The sequence below is a fragment of the Scomber scombrus genome, chromosome 15 (assembly GCF_963691925.1).
Source record: "Scomber scombrus chromosome 15, fScoSco1.1, whole genome shotgun sequence".
Lineage (NCBI taxonomy): Eukaryota > Metazoa > Chordata > Actinopteri > Scombriformes > Scombridae > Scomber > Scomber scombrus.
In genome coordinates, this window is record NC_084984.1 from 13,057,827 (window position 1) to 13,074,115 (window position 16,289).

Here is a 16,289-nt window from a genome sequence, read left to right on the forward strand (position 1 = left end):
TTTTTATGGTTTCAGATTAATCTTCTTAGGTCTTGCTTTGAGATCTTGTTAAATACACTTATTGTAGGTGTGTGTGTTCATGATATAAAAACCATGAAGGGTTCACAATTTAGATCTCTTCTGTATCCAATTGGTTCATTGTATTTCCAACATAAAGAAAAATTGAATGAGGATTACAATGCTGTTTTCTCTTTTTTCTTAAATTGCACTGATCATATTCAGCAGTCATATTTTATATATAATGTTTCAAGAAACCATTCCATTTATCTCTGTTTCAGGTCTTCAGGTCATCTTCCCAGAATACTTGCAGGAGAAATTTGTCCAGTCAGCTCTGAGCTACATTATGTGCAATGGAGAGGGGGAGTACCTGTGCCGTAACAACCAGTGCATCTGTCAGTGTGCGGAGGAGTATCCTCAATGCAACTGTCCCATCACCGACATCCAGATCATGGAGAATACTCTGTTGGGGATGTCTGAGTCCTGGGCAGCCTCTTACAAAGACTTTGAGAGCTCTGGTAAGCATGACATCCCTCCAACTTTTATTTAATATGGCAGTTCTCTTGATAGTATATACATTGTGTTAAGCTGTATAGTGTATTTTTCCACTATTTTTGGTGGGAAAGAGTAAGCTTAATGCTTCCACTGCAAAATCATAATTAAGTATACATGCCAATACATAACAATACCTTATCCATAAGGGCAATAGATCATATATGATCTATTGCATAACTCATATGAGTTATATTTGGAATGCACTGATAAATAATAACTACATTTTGTTATTTAGGTATGATCATGTGTTTATTTGTTTGTTAATAACAATGAACAGTGAGTAAGGCTTTCACATGTCAAATTTTTGAATGTCATGACAAATAATATTTATTTAATGCAAAAACAAACACGCAAAGTGTAGCAATATATATGAAGGAATGCAAAGTAACCACTACATTTCAGAGGGCAATATTACACTGTGTACTAAAATTTATACTTAGTTACATGTGATCAATGTATAAAATCTGAATTCTACATTTAACTTTTGCAGCCAAATTCTTAACTACAGATATCAACTTTAGGGACCTTGGGGGCCCCATAATTTCACACTCTGAAAAGGGACATTTTGTTGGTAATACGTATATTCGAATGCCGGACTTTAACTTGTAACAAAGTATCTTTACATTGTGGTGTTGCTACTTTTACCTGAGCAAATTATATGAAAACTTCCCACCTCTCAATATTGGACACAGTGGGGAAGAAAGCACAGTATGTGCCCTGTTGTCACATGGCAAGGCACTATGTTATCTATTATTGATGTGATATAAAAGTGTCCCAATAAAACCTGCCAGCAACATATAAATATATTTATGTACCATACAGGAGAAAGTTAATGGGAATCACGAAGTTCACTGAGTGCAGCTTCTTGAAAATAGTTCAAAACACAAGGCTAAAGAAAGATAGCGGCCTGCAGAACAAAATACAGTTCACACTCCCACCACAAGAATAAATAAGGGAATCAATAACTTGACACTATACTACAGTATACTGTATGTATATATCACAGCAACAGGGAATAACAGGAATAACATCAAATAATACATCAAATAATGATAAACTGAACACCATCTCTTGTGAAAGATTGGATTAGATTTAGCACAGGGTACCACTTAAACAAAATGGCAGCCATGTTGTTCAACCTCCAACAACATAGGGGTGGTTACATTTTGACAGTAAATCTGGTAAATTCATCAGTGTTTAAGCATCTCCCTCTCAGTGTGATGAAAAACGAAATTGGGTTTAAGTAGATGTAATCAGATGAAACAGGAAGATGTGCTCATTGACATTAATGGCATGTTCTGTTATTGATGTCACATGTGCCATGTTTGTCTGCAGTGATATTTTCATCTGTTTTGTGTTTTTTTGTTTGTTTGTTTTTCACCTCCACCTATTTGGTATTCTGGTGACTCACTATGATTATACCAAAGTTGTGGTGTAGTGATAAAATAGCAAAGTGCTCGTTGTGTATCCTGAACAAGTGAACAGAGCATTGTTGTACACTGTACATGGCACAAATGAGCCTGTAAAACTAATGAATATAAGTTTGCAAATTAAGCTTTGACATAAATTCCCCATGCAGAAAAAAAACAAAAACCTTTGACACCAGTTCTGAATAGGCAAATATCTACTATTACCAAAGTAAAATGGTAAGCAATAGGGATACATTCTGTCAAAACATTATTCTTGTGCCCATAGCAATATGCACAGTAACTCTTCTTAAAATAATCCTGTTAGCTCTTTTTTAAATCTGCTACCTTCTAAGAGAAAAGAAAAGACATAGACACATATTTATTACTATTGATGTCACCATCTACCACTCTGACAGATTTTTTCAGATTTTCCACTATCTACTGTGCTGCACTTGCACATTGTGCATCTATCCAAAAAATGGGCTGAAATTTAGATTCTAATTATCAGAATTACAATTGAGCACATTCATCAGTTGATTTTATAGCAGTTTCAGAATGCATTTGATACTAAACCTACGTGTTACTGTTCTATAAGAATAATACATAGTTAAGCTGTTCTGGTAGCACATCCCTGTCTCTCATGGATGTTATGTCAGTTGGTACAATGGTAACAAAGGGGGCAGGTAGGTTGAGAAACATTAGGTATGATGGAATATTGGTAATTGTAGGGACCCAGCAAATTGAGATGTAATGGCACAAAGAGTAAAGTGGAGTTACATTGTGAGAGCTGTAATCTCTAGATAAGGTGTGCTGGGTGACTTGAGATAAGAGGCACTCTAGGGACTATGTGGACTCTTTGGAAGCTGTATTAAGGAAGGGATCCTTGATTGCTTTGAAGCTTATGTGAAAGGACTTGGCAACTATTGAACTGGCACAAGTGAGTGACTTGATAACTTTTTTTGAGGTGAAAGAATTAGACAATCCTGAATAGTGGGTGCTGGAGACACCCATTTTTCCTTGGAAAAGGGTTAGGAATGTACTTGACATCTCTGAAGACAGGGTGGAGGAATATGGCAAGTTCAAAACAGGGGCGGAGAAGGAGTCTGGCCTCTTTGAAGAAAAGGGGGAAGGGAGCACTGACATGCCTGGGAGGAGAGTGGAGGAAATTCTGACATTTTTCAGCTGTGGCTGAAAAAGAGCTCTCAACTCTGGTTGATGCTGTTAAACTATCGTAGAAGGGTCTGTAGGGGGGTACTGGCAAATTGTACAGGCATTTACATCTGCATTCTCTGTATTATTTATAATGATGTCCTTAAATTTATCTTTAGAGATAATGATGAGCTACTCTCGGCCATTTGACTTGGCTTATTATTGATTTGACTTCTGCTTAATGTGCTCTTCATTAGCACGACAAATACAAAATGTCTTGTCTTTGTGTATTTGCCAATGGAGTTTTGGTAACATCTTCATGTCTACTGTTGCTAAAAATTAGAGCGGAGTGTTGAAATCAAGGGTCAAAGAGCTGGGCTCACGGGTTGTCTGAGGAGGAGATGAGCAATAATTACAGAGGAAGCAAGAGGACCATAAGGGCAATAATCACCACTGGCTGGGACAAATTTGTTAGGGCAGTGTTCTTCAGTGACTGCGTGGGAGCAAAGAGTAAGAGCGTGTTCATTGCTCGCAGGGTGTTATTTCTCTGCAAAAGCTTACAACAGAAGCAAAAAACAAAACATTACAAGAGATATCCAACAAAATATTAACAGCAACCTTTGAAGAATTCACATCTGACCATTGACGTATTTGACAATATAGAACTGACTCCAAATCATCCTTTGGCAGTATACTACAGGTATTTATTTAATTGTATTTTTGAGTAAGATGACTTGACATATAATCACATTTTGCTCATGAGGACAGTTTGTTTTTCCTACTTTATAAACTACAAAAAAATGAACACGTATGAGAACACCTGCTTTGGAAAAAATTTCTGAAAACCATGTCCCCTCTGTCTGCATAAAAACCCTGTTTTTTGAAATTGCAAAACTGTTGCTTGTTGCAATTTCAAATTTAAAATAAATTAGTGTTGTGCCAGTGCCCTTCAATACAACAACACTTTTAGATGGACAGCTAACAAATAGAATAGAAATGTACATTGCCAGACAAATACAGACAATTTCAATAGTTCTGCATTCTGCTGCTTACTGTTGGTTGTTTGAAATTCTACCCATGATTCTTAGCTAGATTAGGGCTGAATAAATACATGAGTCAAGCAAAACCACTCACAGATATTTTAAGTGGTAAAAGTTACACTGGCATTTGTTTAGCTTTGTTGAGCTACTGCAGTGAAATAAAAAAAACAAAAAAACAAACATATTTCTCCCTTCACTCTGTATCTCTGTTTTTACAACCTGCCCTCTAACTCCATCCCTGTATGTCATACAGATGAGTTCAAGTCCTTCCTGAAGAGGCTGCCCTCCACTCACTTTCTGCCGATCAGCAGTGTTCATCTCCTGTGGGGCAGCGACTGGGACCTGCAGGCACGCTACAGGCTCCTTCAGAGCTCCCTGGAGATACAGCGGCTCAAGATCCAGCGCACTGCCCGAAAGCTCTTTGGCCTCAGCATCCGTTGTCACCACAATCCCAACCACCAGATGCCTAGGGAGAGGTGGGTAGAAATATGACCTCCACATATCAGGATGGAAATTAGATGTGGGTTTTTCTCAGCAGCATAAACCAAAGGTGATGTTTTTCAATATTTGGTTGGAAAAAAGTAGAGGTGAAAATGAGAAGTGAGAGGAGTGACATACTTCAGGGAAAATTCTCCTTAGGGATGATGTAGGTGTTTTATTTTTATTGTTGCTTCTTGAAGCATGCACACTAAGGATGTCATCCATTATATATTTCAACACATGGTTCTGTTGTTTCTGTCCATCAAGTCAACTTAGTTCTGAAGTTTTCACATGCCCAAAGCACTCTTGCTCACTCTTGTATTTCACATTGCAGTCTAAAACGAAAATGTAGCTGTGAGAGTTTTCTTGATAGGTCATTGCACACATCTGTCACCGCCTACTGCAGTTGCAGCTTAAGAGCCTTGCTGGGGATGTGCCATGGTGTCAGTGCTGCCTGAAATGCCAGGAATTTCCCCCATTTGCTCTGGCAAATATCAGAAAACACTATGCAAAATATGCAAAGTTCCCCGCTGTCACATGAAACACCCCTTAAACTGTTCTGTGTAAGGGATGTCACCGTATAAATGGAGACAGAATCTTTAAAATATTCATTTAAGTGGTCCGAAAATGAACAGTTGTCAACTGTCACTGACAGAAAAGGAGCACACCCACATTTGTGTGTAAGAGTTGGCAAAGGTTTGTTCTGAAGTGTTATCAAAGAGCCGCAGTATGCGCTTCCTCTTCCATGGAGTACGCATCAAGGGTGCCTGATGGAACTGGAAATAAGAGCAGCATGTTTATTTGCTTGCTTGTGTGAGGCAGCTTTGCATGAGATGGAGGATTTACTTGTTTTCATTACTTCTGTGTGCTTGTGTGTGGACTTTACATACGTCTGAGTGGTGAATAAGTGGTATATAGCTTACTATGCAAAGCAGTGTTTACTCTATCATTTTGTATTTCATCTGAAGTTCAAGACCCACATACAATTACTCTTTCAATAGAAGAAGAATCACTATTGAAATTATACATTTTAATCAATTATTTGTAAGTTTGCCCTATTGTGTCTTTGATCAGTAGTGCATTAGCCTCTTCCTTAATTCAATAAAAAGGGGCCCCCATCCCCAACAAGGACTCTTGTTTCTTCTCTCAGCAGCTCTCTCAGCAGTCTATAGCAGCTGATCAGAGGATGAGGCAATTGAAGCAAAGCTGAATGCCCATAAAGTATCAGCCCAAGTATTCTCAAGGTGTGTGCCAACCACCTTAAGAAAGCCTTCCAGCACATCTTCAACCTGTCAGTGTGAATGCAAAGGTTGCTGATGATGATGTGAAAAACATCTTGACTGGCCTCGGTGGCCAAGAATGGGAACACCAGGGTTCTGAATTACAGCAGACCAGATCTCTTGTGAGACTGTTTGGATCCCCTCCAGTTCATTCATCAGGCCTACAATAGGGTGGATGTTGTCATTCACCTGCTACTCTGTGGCTACTCCCACTTGGTGAGGCACTGCAATAATCATGTTCATTGACTTCTCCACCCCGCCGCTTCTACATGGGAGAAATTTTCCAAACTATGCTCCCCCACTGGTCATATGGAGATCCAACTAAGACACCACATGACTATGTGTCAAACCAACAAGTGCGAAACAGCAGTTATTATGCTATCCTTTGCTTGCTTATTAGCATGTATATCTTAAACTTAGGGAGGAGATACTAGAACTTGATATTTTCTAAGAAGGCTATGTCTGTAGTATGGATCTGCAGGTGCCACAGAGGTAAAGGCTGTGGCAGGCTAGTTAAGAAAGCTAATCCAATCATTGAGTTAAGTTTGGATTCTGGAGTAAATCTTCTTTTCTTGTGTAATGTATCCCACTTGAGTGGTCTACTAGCAGCTTAATAAAACATGTTTATCACACATACATTGTTAGTACAAACCTAATTGTGAATGTGAATAAACACAAAGTATATTCATAGCTAAGTTAAAAACTGAGATTCCTGACAACAGTATATTATAAGTAATTGCATATTACAGACACCACCATAGAATAACTGATTCTGATCGAATCAGCTACTCTTTAGTTTCATTTTAATAATAAATAATAAATAATTGTTACATGCAATCTTAACAGGGCATCCACTCCAGTATTAGTGCTCTTTTAGTTTAATTAAATTAATTATGCAAAATAGAGCAAAAGGAAGTTAGTTATTACTAAGTGCAATTATTGTGATCTTAACCTGTTATCAAGTTAAACTGTTCCAAAAAAGGTTTTAAGTTTTAAATCATGTTGCCCCTTCATCATTGCATAAATGAGGTCAGTCAATAGACATAATTTACATCAGCTAATGAAATACAGGCACCAAGAGCATTGTTGGCTGGCCATTATTACAACTGCATGTCATCAACTTACAATTTCTCTAGCCTTACCTCACCACAAGGCATCCATTCAATACAAGAGTTGTACATTTCTGTTGTGAACACTCAGTGCAATAACAGTTTGAAAACTTTATAGCTGAACTATATTGGATTTGTTATTGCATTTTATGTCATTAGTAGAGCAGTTTGCTTTGAGTAGAATGAACAAAGCAGTTTGTCTTAGGTATAAATAATTAATAGTGACAGATATGAACTAGCATCACTCCAAGTCAAATTGTTTGCATTTAGGCTATGGAAATGCTTTAATTACTCATGTTCAAAGTTATATGTTTACAAAATTAATGTACCCTCCATGTAATTACTAACTATACCTTTATTTAAATTGATCGTAGCATGGCACTACTTGCATACCTATATTAAAGTTAAATCCTACAATATCACATGTAATCATGATGAATGATCAAGATCACTCATTCTCACAAGATTGTTAGTACCATTTTTAATATACATGCCCCATCTGTTGATCTTTCTTTTTCTGTTTTCTTTGATCAGTGGCAGACTCAGTTCTTCTGCTCTGATGTTTCTCTTTTCCTTGCTCCAATGTAGGAGGTATCTATGATGTGTGTCATCTACCATGGCTGATTGATGCCCCATTACAAACACAAAGTACTGTATGCTCGAATTCATGAAAATGGTGAACATTCCAGTGTATTTTAATTAAATTTCCTGTCGCAAATCTAAGACAAATAGCTTATTGAGGATGCACTTATATGGTGAAACATATTTTTTCTCAGTCTTTAGACAAGATATTTCAACAGTTATTGCAAATAAATTCAAAGGAGGGATCATTATGACTGTGCCTGTTTCCAATGCAATAATGAATAGCCAATAAAAAAATAATGGGAGTAGTTTTATATTTGAGGCACCTGTGAAGCAAATCTCTTTTATATGCCTTATCAATTTATGTACAGCGCTTCCAATGCGGCACGGGTTATTGTTTTTTTTTCAACATACAAAGAAAAACTGTTGTATGCTACAATATCCTGATTTATTAAATGTCTGCCGTGTCACATGCATGTTTACAGTTGATCAAGAATTATTTTTAATCTTTGTAAGTTACAGAATGTCAAATTAATGAACACGTTTGATTTAATATGTCAAAAATGAATCACAAAAACATCATGCATTCAGCTTTTTTTGGTTTGTTATTCCAAGTTCCTCAAAAATAGTATACATCTGTAGCTATGCTCTATTATAACCCATGGTTTAAATTTTAAAAAGAAAAAAAAAGAGCGAAAAAAGTATTTATGCACTGGCATGGACAAGCTGGAAGAAGTTAAACATGATACACCCATCTCTCTAAAGACACTCATTGCCATACTGCAGTCCTACAGAGATACGATGAAAAGTGATATAAAGTCACAGATAGTGCCTGCACCAAGAGATTAAGACATTTCATCTCTCAGGAAGAGGCAAATGCAGATATAGTATCAATACACTGAGCAAATAAGCTCAAAAAGTAGCTGCTCCTCACGAGGCACACACCAAGTCTGCAATGGAACAAACCAACAGTGTTATCAATGATGGGCAGTGTTGGAAAAAACATGCAAATCTATGTCTATCTATGAATTAAGATTAGGAATGCAGTGTTGCACTGGTAATAAGATTTTTAGATTAGTTTCCTCGACTGTGCCAGTTTAGTATTTTGGTGACTTGTCATGCACCATAGTGAGGGGAGAGGTGTAGGAGAGGATGTGGTGATGCCAGTCCAGTGGCATACAGCAATATTGGTGTTAAGAATGAGAATGTATGCTTTGAAGTCATGTTGTTTATTGAGGACCTGAATGTTCAAAATATTGAGAAAAAGTGCCAGTAAAATATTATATTTATACAACGTTATTAATTTATGTCAGTTTATGTCATTTGAGACCAGATTTATTTATCTCCCCATGTAGAATATAAAACAATTTATACCCAGAATGTCAATCCTTGTTTAGGCTCTGTGTGTGTTCCCCTTGCCCTTTCACTCTCTGTCCCTACCTTTAGCCCTTCATCCAACTCTGCTCTAGCCATTTTTCCACCTGTCCATCAGATGACCCCAGACTTCCCTTCCTATTTACCACACCCACCTGCTCCCACTTGGTATTTTTGTGCACCTGCTGCCCATTTCCTCATCAGCTCCTCAGCACTTACACCAGCACCAGTCTCAATCATCCATTCCCTTCCGGTTTGTCATAGTTTTTGCCATGGACTCATTTGGTCTCATCAACCTGACCCTGACTCTTACTGCTCCTGACCCTGTTCCTGTCTGTTCCTCCATCTGTTCCTGCCTGATCCTGTGGTTTAGACCTTCAGCCTGTTTTTTCACTGCCTGCCTGCCTGAATTTTTGGTTTCTTTCTATGCAATGGTCCCCCAGAATTAAACACTGTATGCTCTGACTGTATGCTGATGACTTACAGATTTATATTTCAAGCCCTTTCAAAACGTTTTTATCCTTAAAGTGTCATGCATTTATTAGACATATATGAACAGCTGGCAAACAATATTGAAATGACAATGATATTGGTAACAATCAAATTTGTGTGTATGTTACAGTTCCTAAAATGCAGGCATTAAAGGTATAATGGAAATTATATTGTGGTAGGAATACTAAAAAAATAAAATTGTTAATTCTAAGTTATTTTCCTTTAAATGCACAAAGCAATGCTTAGTGAGTCATTTTTGTTTAATGAGTAGTTTTTTTTCTACACAAATATTTCCTTTGCATTATGAAATGCACTGTACTTATGTTTAACTTTATGTGTACATGTAGCACACCTTTACTTGATCCAATCCTCAATTTGAAGCTAAAGTTAGTGAGTTCAAACAGTGTGCCCCCATTGTCCTCTATAGGTGATCTGTTCTGGCTCATTTAGGTATAGCTTGGGGGCTTTCTGGCCTGCTGAGAATGCAGTGTCATCCATCATAGTTAGCTTAGGTTCATTAACATGTCAAGCTAACCTTGACCAGCCCTCCCCTCTGAAAAAATCAGGATTCAGAATTCATCTCCTATAGTCAGAAAAGAAGTTCCAATACTGACAAGATGACAAGGAAAGATGCCTGAGGGGGAAAGAAGAGACAAGACAAGAATAGCAAGTAATGCCTTCCACCTAAGGGAAATAACCAAACTCCTCCCCCATGAAGGGAAGAGATTATCCTATTCCCTGACTATCCTCACTAGATATTTTTAATAGATAAATGCCTGCCAAACATTTAACAAATAATTCCACTGATTTTTGACATTGTTTTTTTTTTTAGTTTTGCTACTTCCAGTCACACATTTCTGTCCATTTCAGTAAGGTTGAGTCAACTTGTCAAGACTCCCTCAGTAACGTTATCTCAGTTAATTTATTGAGTTTCATTTATTATATATTATTCATTTCCATGTATTTATTGTTTACAATTATAGTATCCTATTGCAAATGTTCTGGAAATCAGGAGAAGAACAGCACAACATAAAAACAACTACACTATGCTATAGAAAGGTTTGGCAGCTATAATGTATACAGAATTGCAATAAATGAGCTAAACATGGAATAGTGCTGATGTGATAATTTCAACCTTAAGGGTGAACTGTAAAATTAGGGATTGAACTTTCCAATGTTAATGCTTCTCTCTCATTTTGTTATACTCTTCTCTCTCTAGGTCTGTGATGCAATGGCTCAACAGGGTTCAGTCCTTCCTCTACTGCAATGAAAATGGATTCTGGGGGACCTTCCTGGAGAGTCAAAGGACATGTGTGTGCCACACAGGTGTCACACTGTGCCAGCGACCCATCCCGTGTGTCATAGGTGGCAACAACAGCTGTGCCATGTGCAGCCTAGCCAACATCTCACAATGTGGCTCCTGCAACAAGGGCTACAAGTTGTACCGTGGTCGGTGTGAGCCCCAGAATGTGGACTCGGAACGTAGTGAGCAGTTCATCAGCTTTGAAACTGATCTGGACTTTCAAGATTTGGAACTCAAATACCTGTTACAGAAAATGGATTCACGACTGTACATTCACACTACTTTCATTAGTAATGAGATCCGCCTAGAGACCTTCTTTGACCCACGATGGCGTAAGCGCATGTCCCTGACTCTCAAAAGTAACAAAAACCGGATGGACTACCTCCACATGATAATCGGTCTATCAATGAAGATTTGCCAGATGCGAAATAGCAGTATTGACCCCATGTTCTTTGTTTATGTCAACCCATTCAGTGGTAGCCACTCAGAAGGCTGGAGCATGCCCTTTGGTGAACATGGCTACCCACGCTGGGAAAAAGTACGACTGCAGAACTCTCAGTGCTTCAACTGGACTCTCCTGTTGGGCAACCGGTGGAAGACCTTCTTTGAGACAGTGCACATCTACCTGCGAAGCCGTGCCAAGATCCCAACTGGCCTGCGCAATGACACTGGACAGGGCCCAGTGGATCTTGCAGACCCTAACAAGCGCCAGATCTACATAAAAATATCTGATATCCAAGTGTTCGGCTACAGCCTGCGCTTTAATGCCGACCTGCTTCGTAGTGCTGTGCAGCAGGTAAACCAGTCGTACACACAAGGAACTCAGTTCTACTCCTCCTCATCTGTTATGCTCTTGTTACTGGACATTCGGGATCGGATTAACCGCCTAGCCCCTCCATCTGCGCCTGGTAAACCCCAGCTGGACCTCTTCTCTTGTATGTTAAAGCATAGGCTCAAGCTCAACAACAGTGAGATGATTCGAGTGAATCATGCCTTGGACATGTACAGCACAGAGATACTAAAACAATCAGATCACCTGACTGCAAAACTCTGTTGAACATTGTAACATTGACATAAGGACAGCAAACTAAACAGAAATACCCAACAGATGAACTATGAGGAGATATTAATCTTAATTTTGTTTTCTCTTTTTCATTTTTGGACCTTTTCTGCCTTTTGATGTAATATTAACTTTGTAAGCATAATTCTTAAAGAGAAAAGGAAAAAGGCAGTGATGAAAAGCATTTCAGGAAGATAAAGAAGATTAATGGAACCACTATAAGGACTGTATCATATTTGTCCCAGCATGTCTGTCATTCCCTAAAAGAACTTAAAAGAGAGAGAGAAAAAAAAAAAAAATTAAATCTATGTACTAGTGAAAAGAGGCCTTGATTTTACTCCGAGGGATCAAAGGTTATATCTGAAACTGCCATTCTTTACTGAGAAAAAACATTTTTAAAGGAATAATGACATAATACAAGGGCAGACCAGATATCCTTTTATTTCAGCTAATGTGGAAAATAACGGGCAGTTTAGTATTAAAAATGTTTATACATTATAAGGATTAAATAGCCCTAGTGATTAAGTAGTCAACACATTACTTACTAGACTCTTTATTACATTTCAAACCCACAGCGAATCGGCATTGCTCTTTGTGAGTTATGAGGCACTCTGTCATTGTTCTGACACATAAGGCACACAGCAGGGCAGTAATGGATAGTCATGTCAAATAAAAGCCAGCTGTTTATATATACATATATATGTGGGTGAATGTGTGTATGTGTGCGTGTGTGTATACCTTTTTTTGGCTTGATGCTTATTGCTGTTCGTTAATTGAATGTGTCATTTGAGATTGACTCCAATCTACGCTAAATCTTGCATTTGGAGCGCTTCTTCCCGTGTTTGGAATTCAAGCTGTGTTTTTTCACAAGGCAGTACCTCCTGGTGCGTGAGTGCAATATTGTGGTCTGAAGATTTAACAATCAATGCTATTTTGTACAGCTTTGCAAAATGTACATGTTGTGACTGCTGATTCGTGGAGCTTTTCAGCACCAAGAGCAAAATGTAAACATTCATCATTCAGTCACATTTACAAGACAACTTAAAGCCATACACTTCCCCGAGGTAAACATACAGTAAGACATAAATGTCATTATCATTTCACTAAGTACTTACTTCAAAACATGACAAAAATGTTTGTATGTTTATTTTTCTCTCTCAGTTAATTTGAGATAAGAGCACAGCAAAAAGGCAGATGACAAAAGAAAGCATATTATGTTGGATAAGAACTGTGTTGTAAAGCCATTGAATTTATATGTTGTGCCGCAGAGAAAAAAAAAAAAGATTAAGAAATTGTTATATTAAAGCTTAAAATACATTTTTGGCAGTGATTAATCTGTAAGCTTTTAATGACCACATGCATTTTTTTTTTCTTTTCAGCTATTAAATACAACCTTGTTTTGCATGTTGCTGGAAACATCAACAGAGCTTTGTTTAAGACTCTCAATCATCTGACTGAAATATGAAACACTACCTATGTATTTTTGGTCACAGTTTTTTGGGTAATCAAATGCTAAAACATTGCTATTGCTGAAGATGTTATGTAAGTATACTTACTTTTCTTTTTGTTAAACAGAATTTATATTATAGTTTATTTATTCCTGTGTTTTGGCACTACATCTGCAACTTTCTGATCCCTTTACAAGAAATATAAAGCAAGAATACAGATATAAATTAAAAAGACTTAGACATATTTGCTGCTGTGGCACCCAAACTTCCTCCCAGTGCAAAAGATGCCAGAACAACTGACAATTTAAAGCTTTTATTTTTTAAGCTAAAAATCCACAATTTTTTCTTTCTTTTTTAAAAAAATGTATTGTTTTTTGTTTGTTGCTTCTTTGCTGTATATATAGTTTGATTGGGTTGGTAGTTGTTGTATTTTAATTAATTGTTGTTGCTTTTTTACATTGTGATAAGACTAGTCTTGTGGGCAGTGCAGAGGTTCATAATATGTTAGGAGACACCCATGGTATGAGAAGAAACAGCTGACCAGATTTGAAATTCCTCAACCAATTCAACATGTCTTCAACACAAATATTACACCAAGTAATTACAGTGGTCCCGGAACAAAACCATAGGGACATAGCTTTGTCAGCTGCAAATTTTACTGCTTCCACAATCCCAAACTTGACTAGTTGCCTCTAAGTATGCATTCTTATCATTATGTGACAGAATCATTGCTCATCTGGCTCTGTAAGACAATGATTAGTGCAATGTTTTATTTTACTAATGTCTTTTTGTGAAGCAATTTTGCAAGTTTTAAGAAGTGCTCTATGAAAAACCACACCTTAGTCACTTACTTACTAAGCAACTACAAAGTCTGATGAATTCAATGTGATTCAGTTGTCTGAAAAAATGTTATTCAAATAAATTCAGTATATGGCTTGACATATGCAGTGGCCAGTTTAGGATAACTAAAGCTCAGCTTGTAAGGCTCAGCTATGTTGTCAGATTGATCTCTTAACTATTCTTTGCAAGGCGTCTTGCTAAACATCCATAAAAAAAGTGCTTTTAGAGAGAGAGAGAGCAGTCACCACTGCAGTACTACACTGTTTTTAATGTGCATAAGATTGCAGCTCTGCCTTGAGATAAGAGGCAGCAATGTGAGAGAGGGCATCTGGATAGATGGATAGCAGTAAAATGTAGTGTGTCATAAATGGCGCATCTGCTTGAATGTAGATGATAGCTGTGGTGGCAGAGTTGTACCCTGCTGTATAATATGAGTTTATTGGGCTCAGTTATGAATTTTGAGCTCATTAGCATGCTGGTATTAACATGGTAGCACTTAACACCTTACCGAATATGTTAGCATCCATAGCATTGTCATTGTAACATTTGCATACTCACAGTTACTTCGAAAAGATTAGTTTAAGCTGATGTAAAGCTGATTTTGACAAAATGAAGCTAAGCCTAATAAGCCTGAGATGTCCTAAAATGGCCACAATCCTGTAATCCATGAGATATGCAGTGAATAGGGGATTGACACTATGAGTATTAACTTGATTGTTCAGCTTCACCATTGGACTATCCAAACGAATTGTTACCACCTTATTATTATTATTTGTATTATTATAATTATTATTATTATTAAGTGCCTGTTATCTATCCCTTTAACATGTTTAGAACTGGAGAACATTTCTAGATGTTACACAGATGTGTAACACAGAATTAACTTCAGAATTTAAGACCATACATTTTGATCAAATATACACTTTTCATCTCCTCTTGAGGACTACGCCTTCAAGATGGTTTTGTGCATGTGGGGAATAAACCACCAGACATAGATGAAGGATGACATGAAGTAATGGTGGATTTTTTTTTGTCCCCAGTTGTACAATATGTATGTAAATATTAACTCTGTTACAGTAACATTATAAAAAAAAAAAAAAAAAAAACTATATTGAAAGGGAATACAAAGACTACTTCAAAAAAGCCCTCCATTTGAGTACATTAGCACAAAGTACAGGGCACTCATGTCTTATGTATCTAATTAGATTCATGACAATTTATGACTGTTTTTATATTGTCAAGACATACTGTACTTTACAATTTAGTTTTGAGCCACTGCAAGGTCCATAAAACAAGCACATTTACTCGTACAGCATTATGCTACCACAGTGTTGCTTACATGTATCCATGGATATGTCTGAAGATTTTTACACCTTATACCTTGCCTATGTACTTTTTTGCTGTTCTGTTGAGATCATTATATCAGCTTATTTCAAATGAATGTTTCATATAATAATCTATTTCTCATTAAAAGGCTATATTTAATAAGAAGAGCAAGGCTTGTTTGTACCATATCCCCTAACAAAATTATTTAGCACACCACAAAGCAGCACATACATATAAAGTATTTACATAATCTTCAGAACCCGCTAATTTCAGTGCACTGGCATGGTCAATATGACAAATATTTTCTCTCAACTACAGCATTTGGTTCTGTGGAACATTCTCACCATGAGCATGATACTGTTTCTGAAGTTTGCTGATAATGACAATTTTGTCCCTGGCCAACCAGTTTTTTGCGGAGCTTTACATTTTATTGCTTGCTGAAAGCAATAAAAGAAGTAATATGTGTGCTCAAGGATTCACATCCAGTAAGTCAGTGGCTTTGATCACCACAAGTTCGGTATTTATTTCCCCATCATACAGCCACCTTATTTCCCCTGCTTTTGTCAGTGCAGCACTCCACTGACTACAAGTGGTGTTGGTAAGAGCATCAGAACAGAGCAACTGTTCTCAGTCTTTAACACATACACTGAAATATGCCCCTGGATGACATGTGAGTGATATATAAGCCACTGCCTGACAGCTACAGCAGCCACATAATTGGGCTGCAGAAGATTTACATATTGGGGGAATTCAGAACACTGAGGTATGGTTATATTATGATTCCACTACATTCTGCATTCCATTGAATGTTATGTAAAGAGAAAGTTGCTGCAGTGCGTTATTAT

The 16,289-nt window shown here is 37.3% G+C and overlaps 1 protein-coding gene across 1 annotated transcript in view; it reads left to right on the forward strand.

Moving 5' to 3' along the window:
- brinp1 (bone morphogenetic protein/retinoic acid inducible neural-specific 1) overlaps nucleotides 1–11,925 on the forward strand; it is an 86,785-nt gene extending 74,860 nt beyond the window's left edge. The window contains exons 5-7 of the mRNA XM_062434726.1: nucleotides 279–515; nucleotides 4,404–4,626; nucleotides 10,687–11,925. Coding sequence (XP_062290710.1) covers nucleotides 279–515; nucleotides 4,404–4,626; nucleotides 10,687–11,827 — 1,601 coding nt within the window. The 3' untranslated portion in view covers nucleotides 11,828–11,925. The remainder of the gene's footprint in view (nucleotides 1–278; nucleotides 516–4,403; nucleotides 4,627–10,686) is intronic.
- Nucleotides 11,926–16,289: the final 4,364 nt, after the last annotated feature.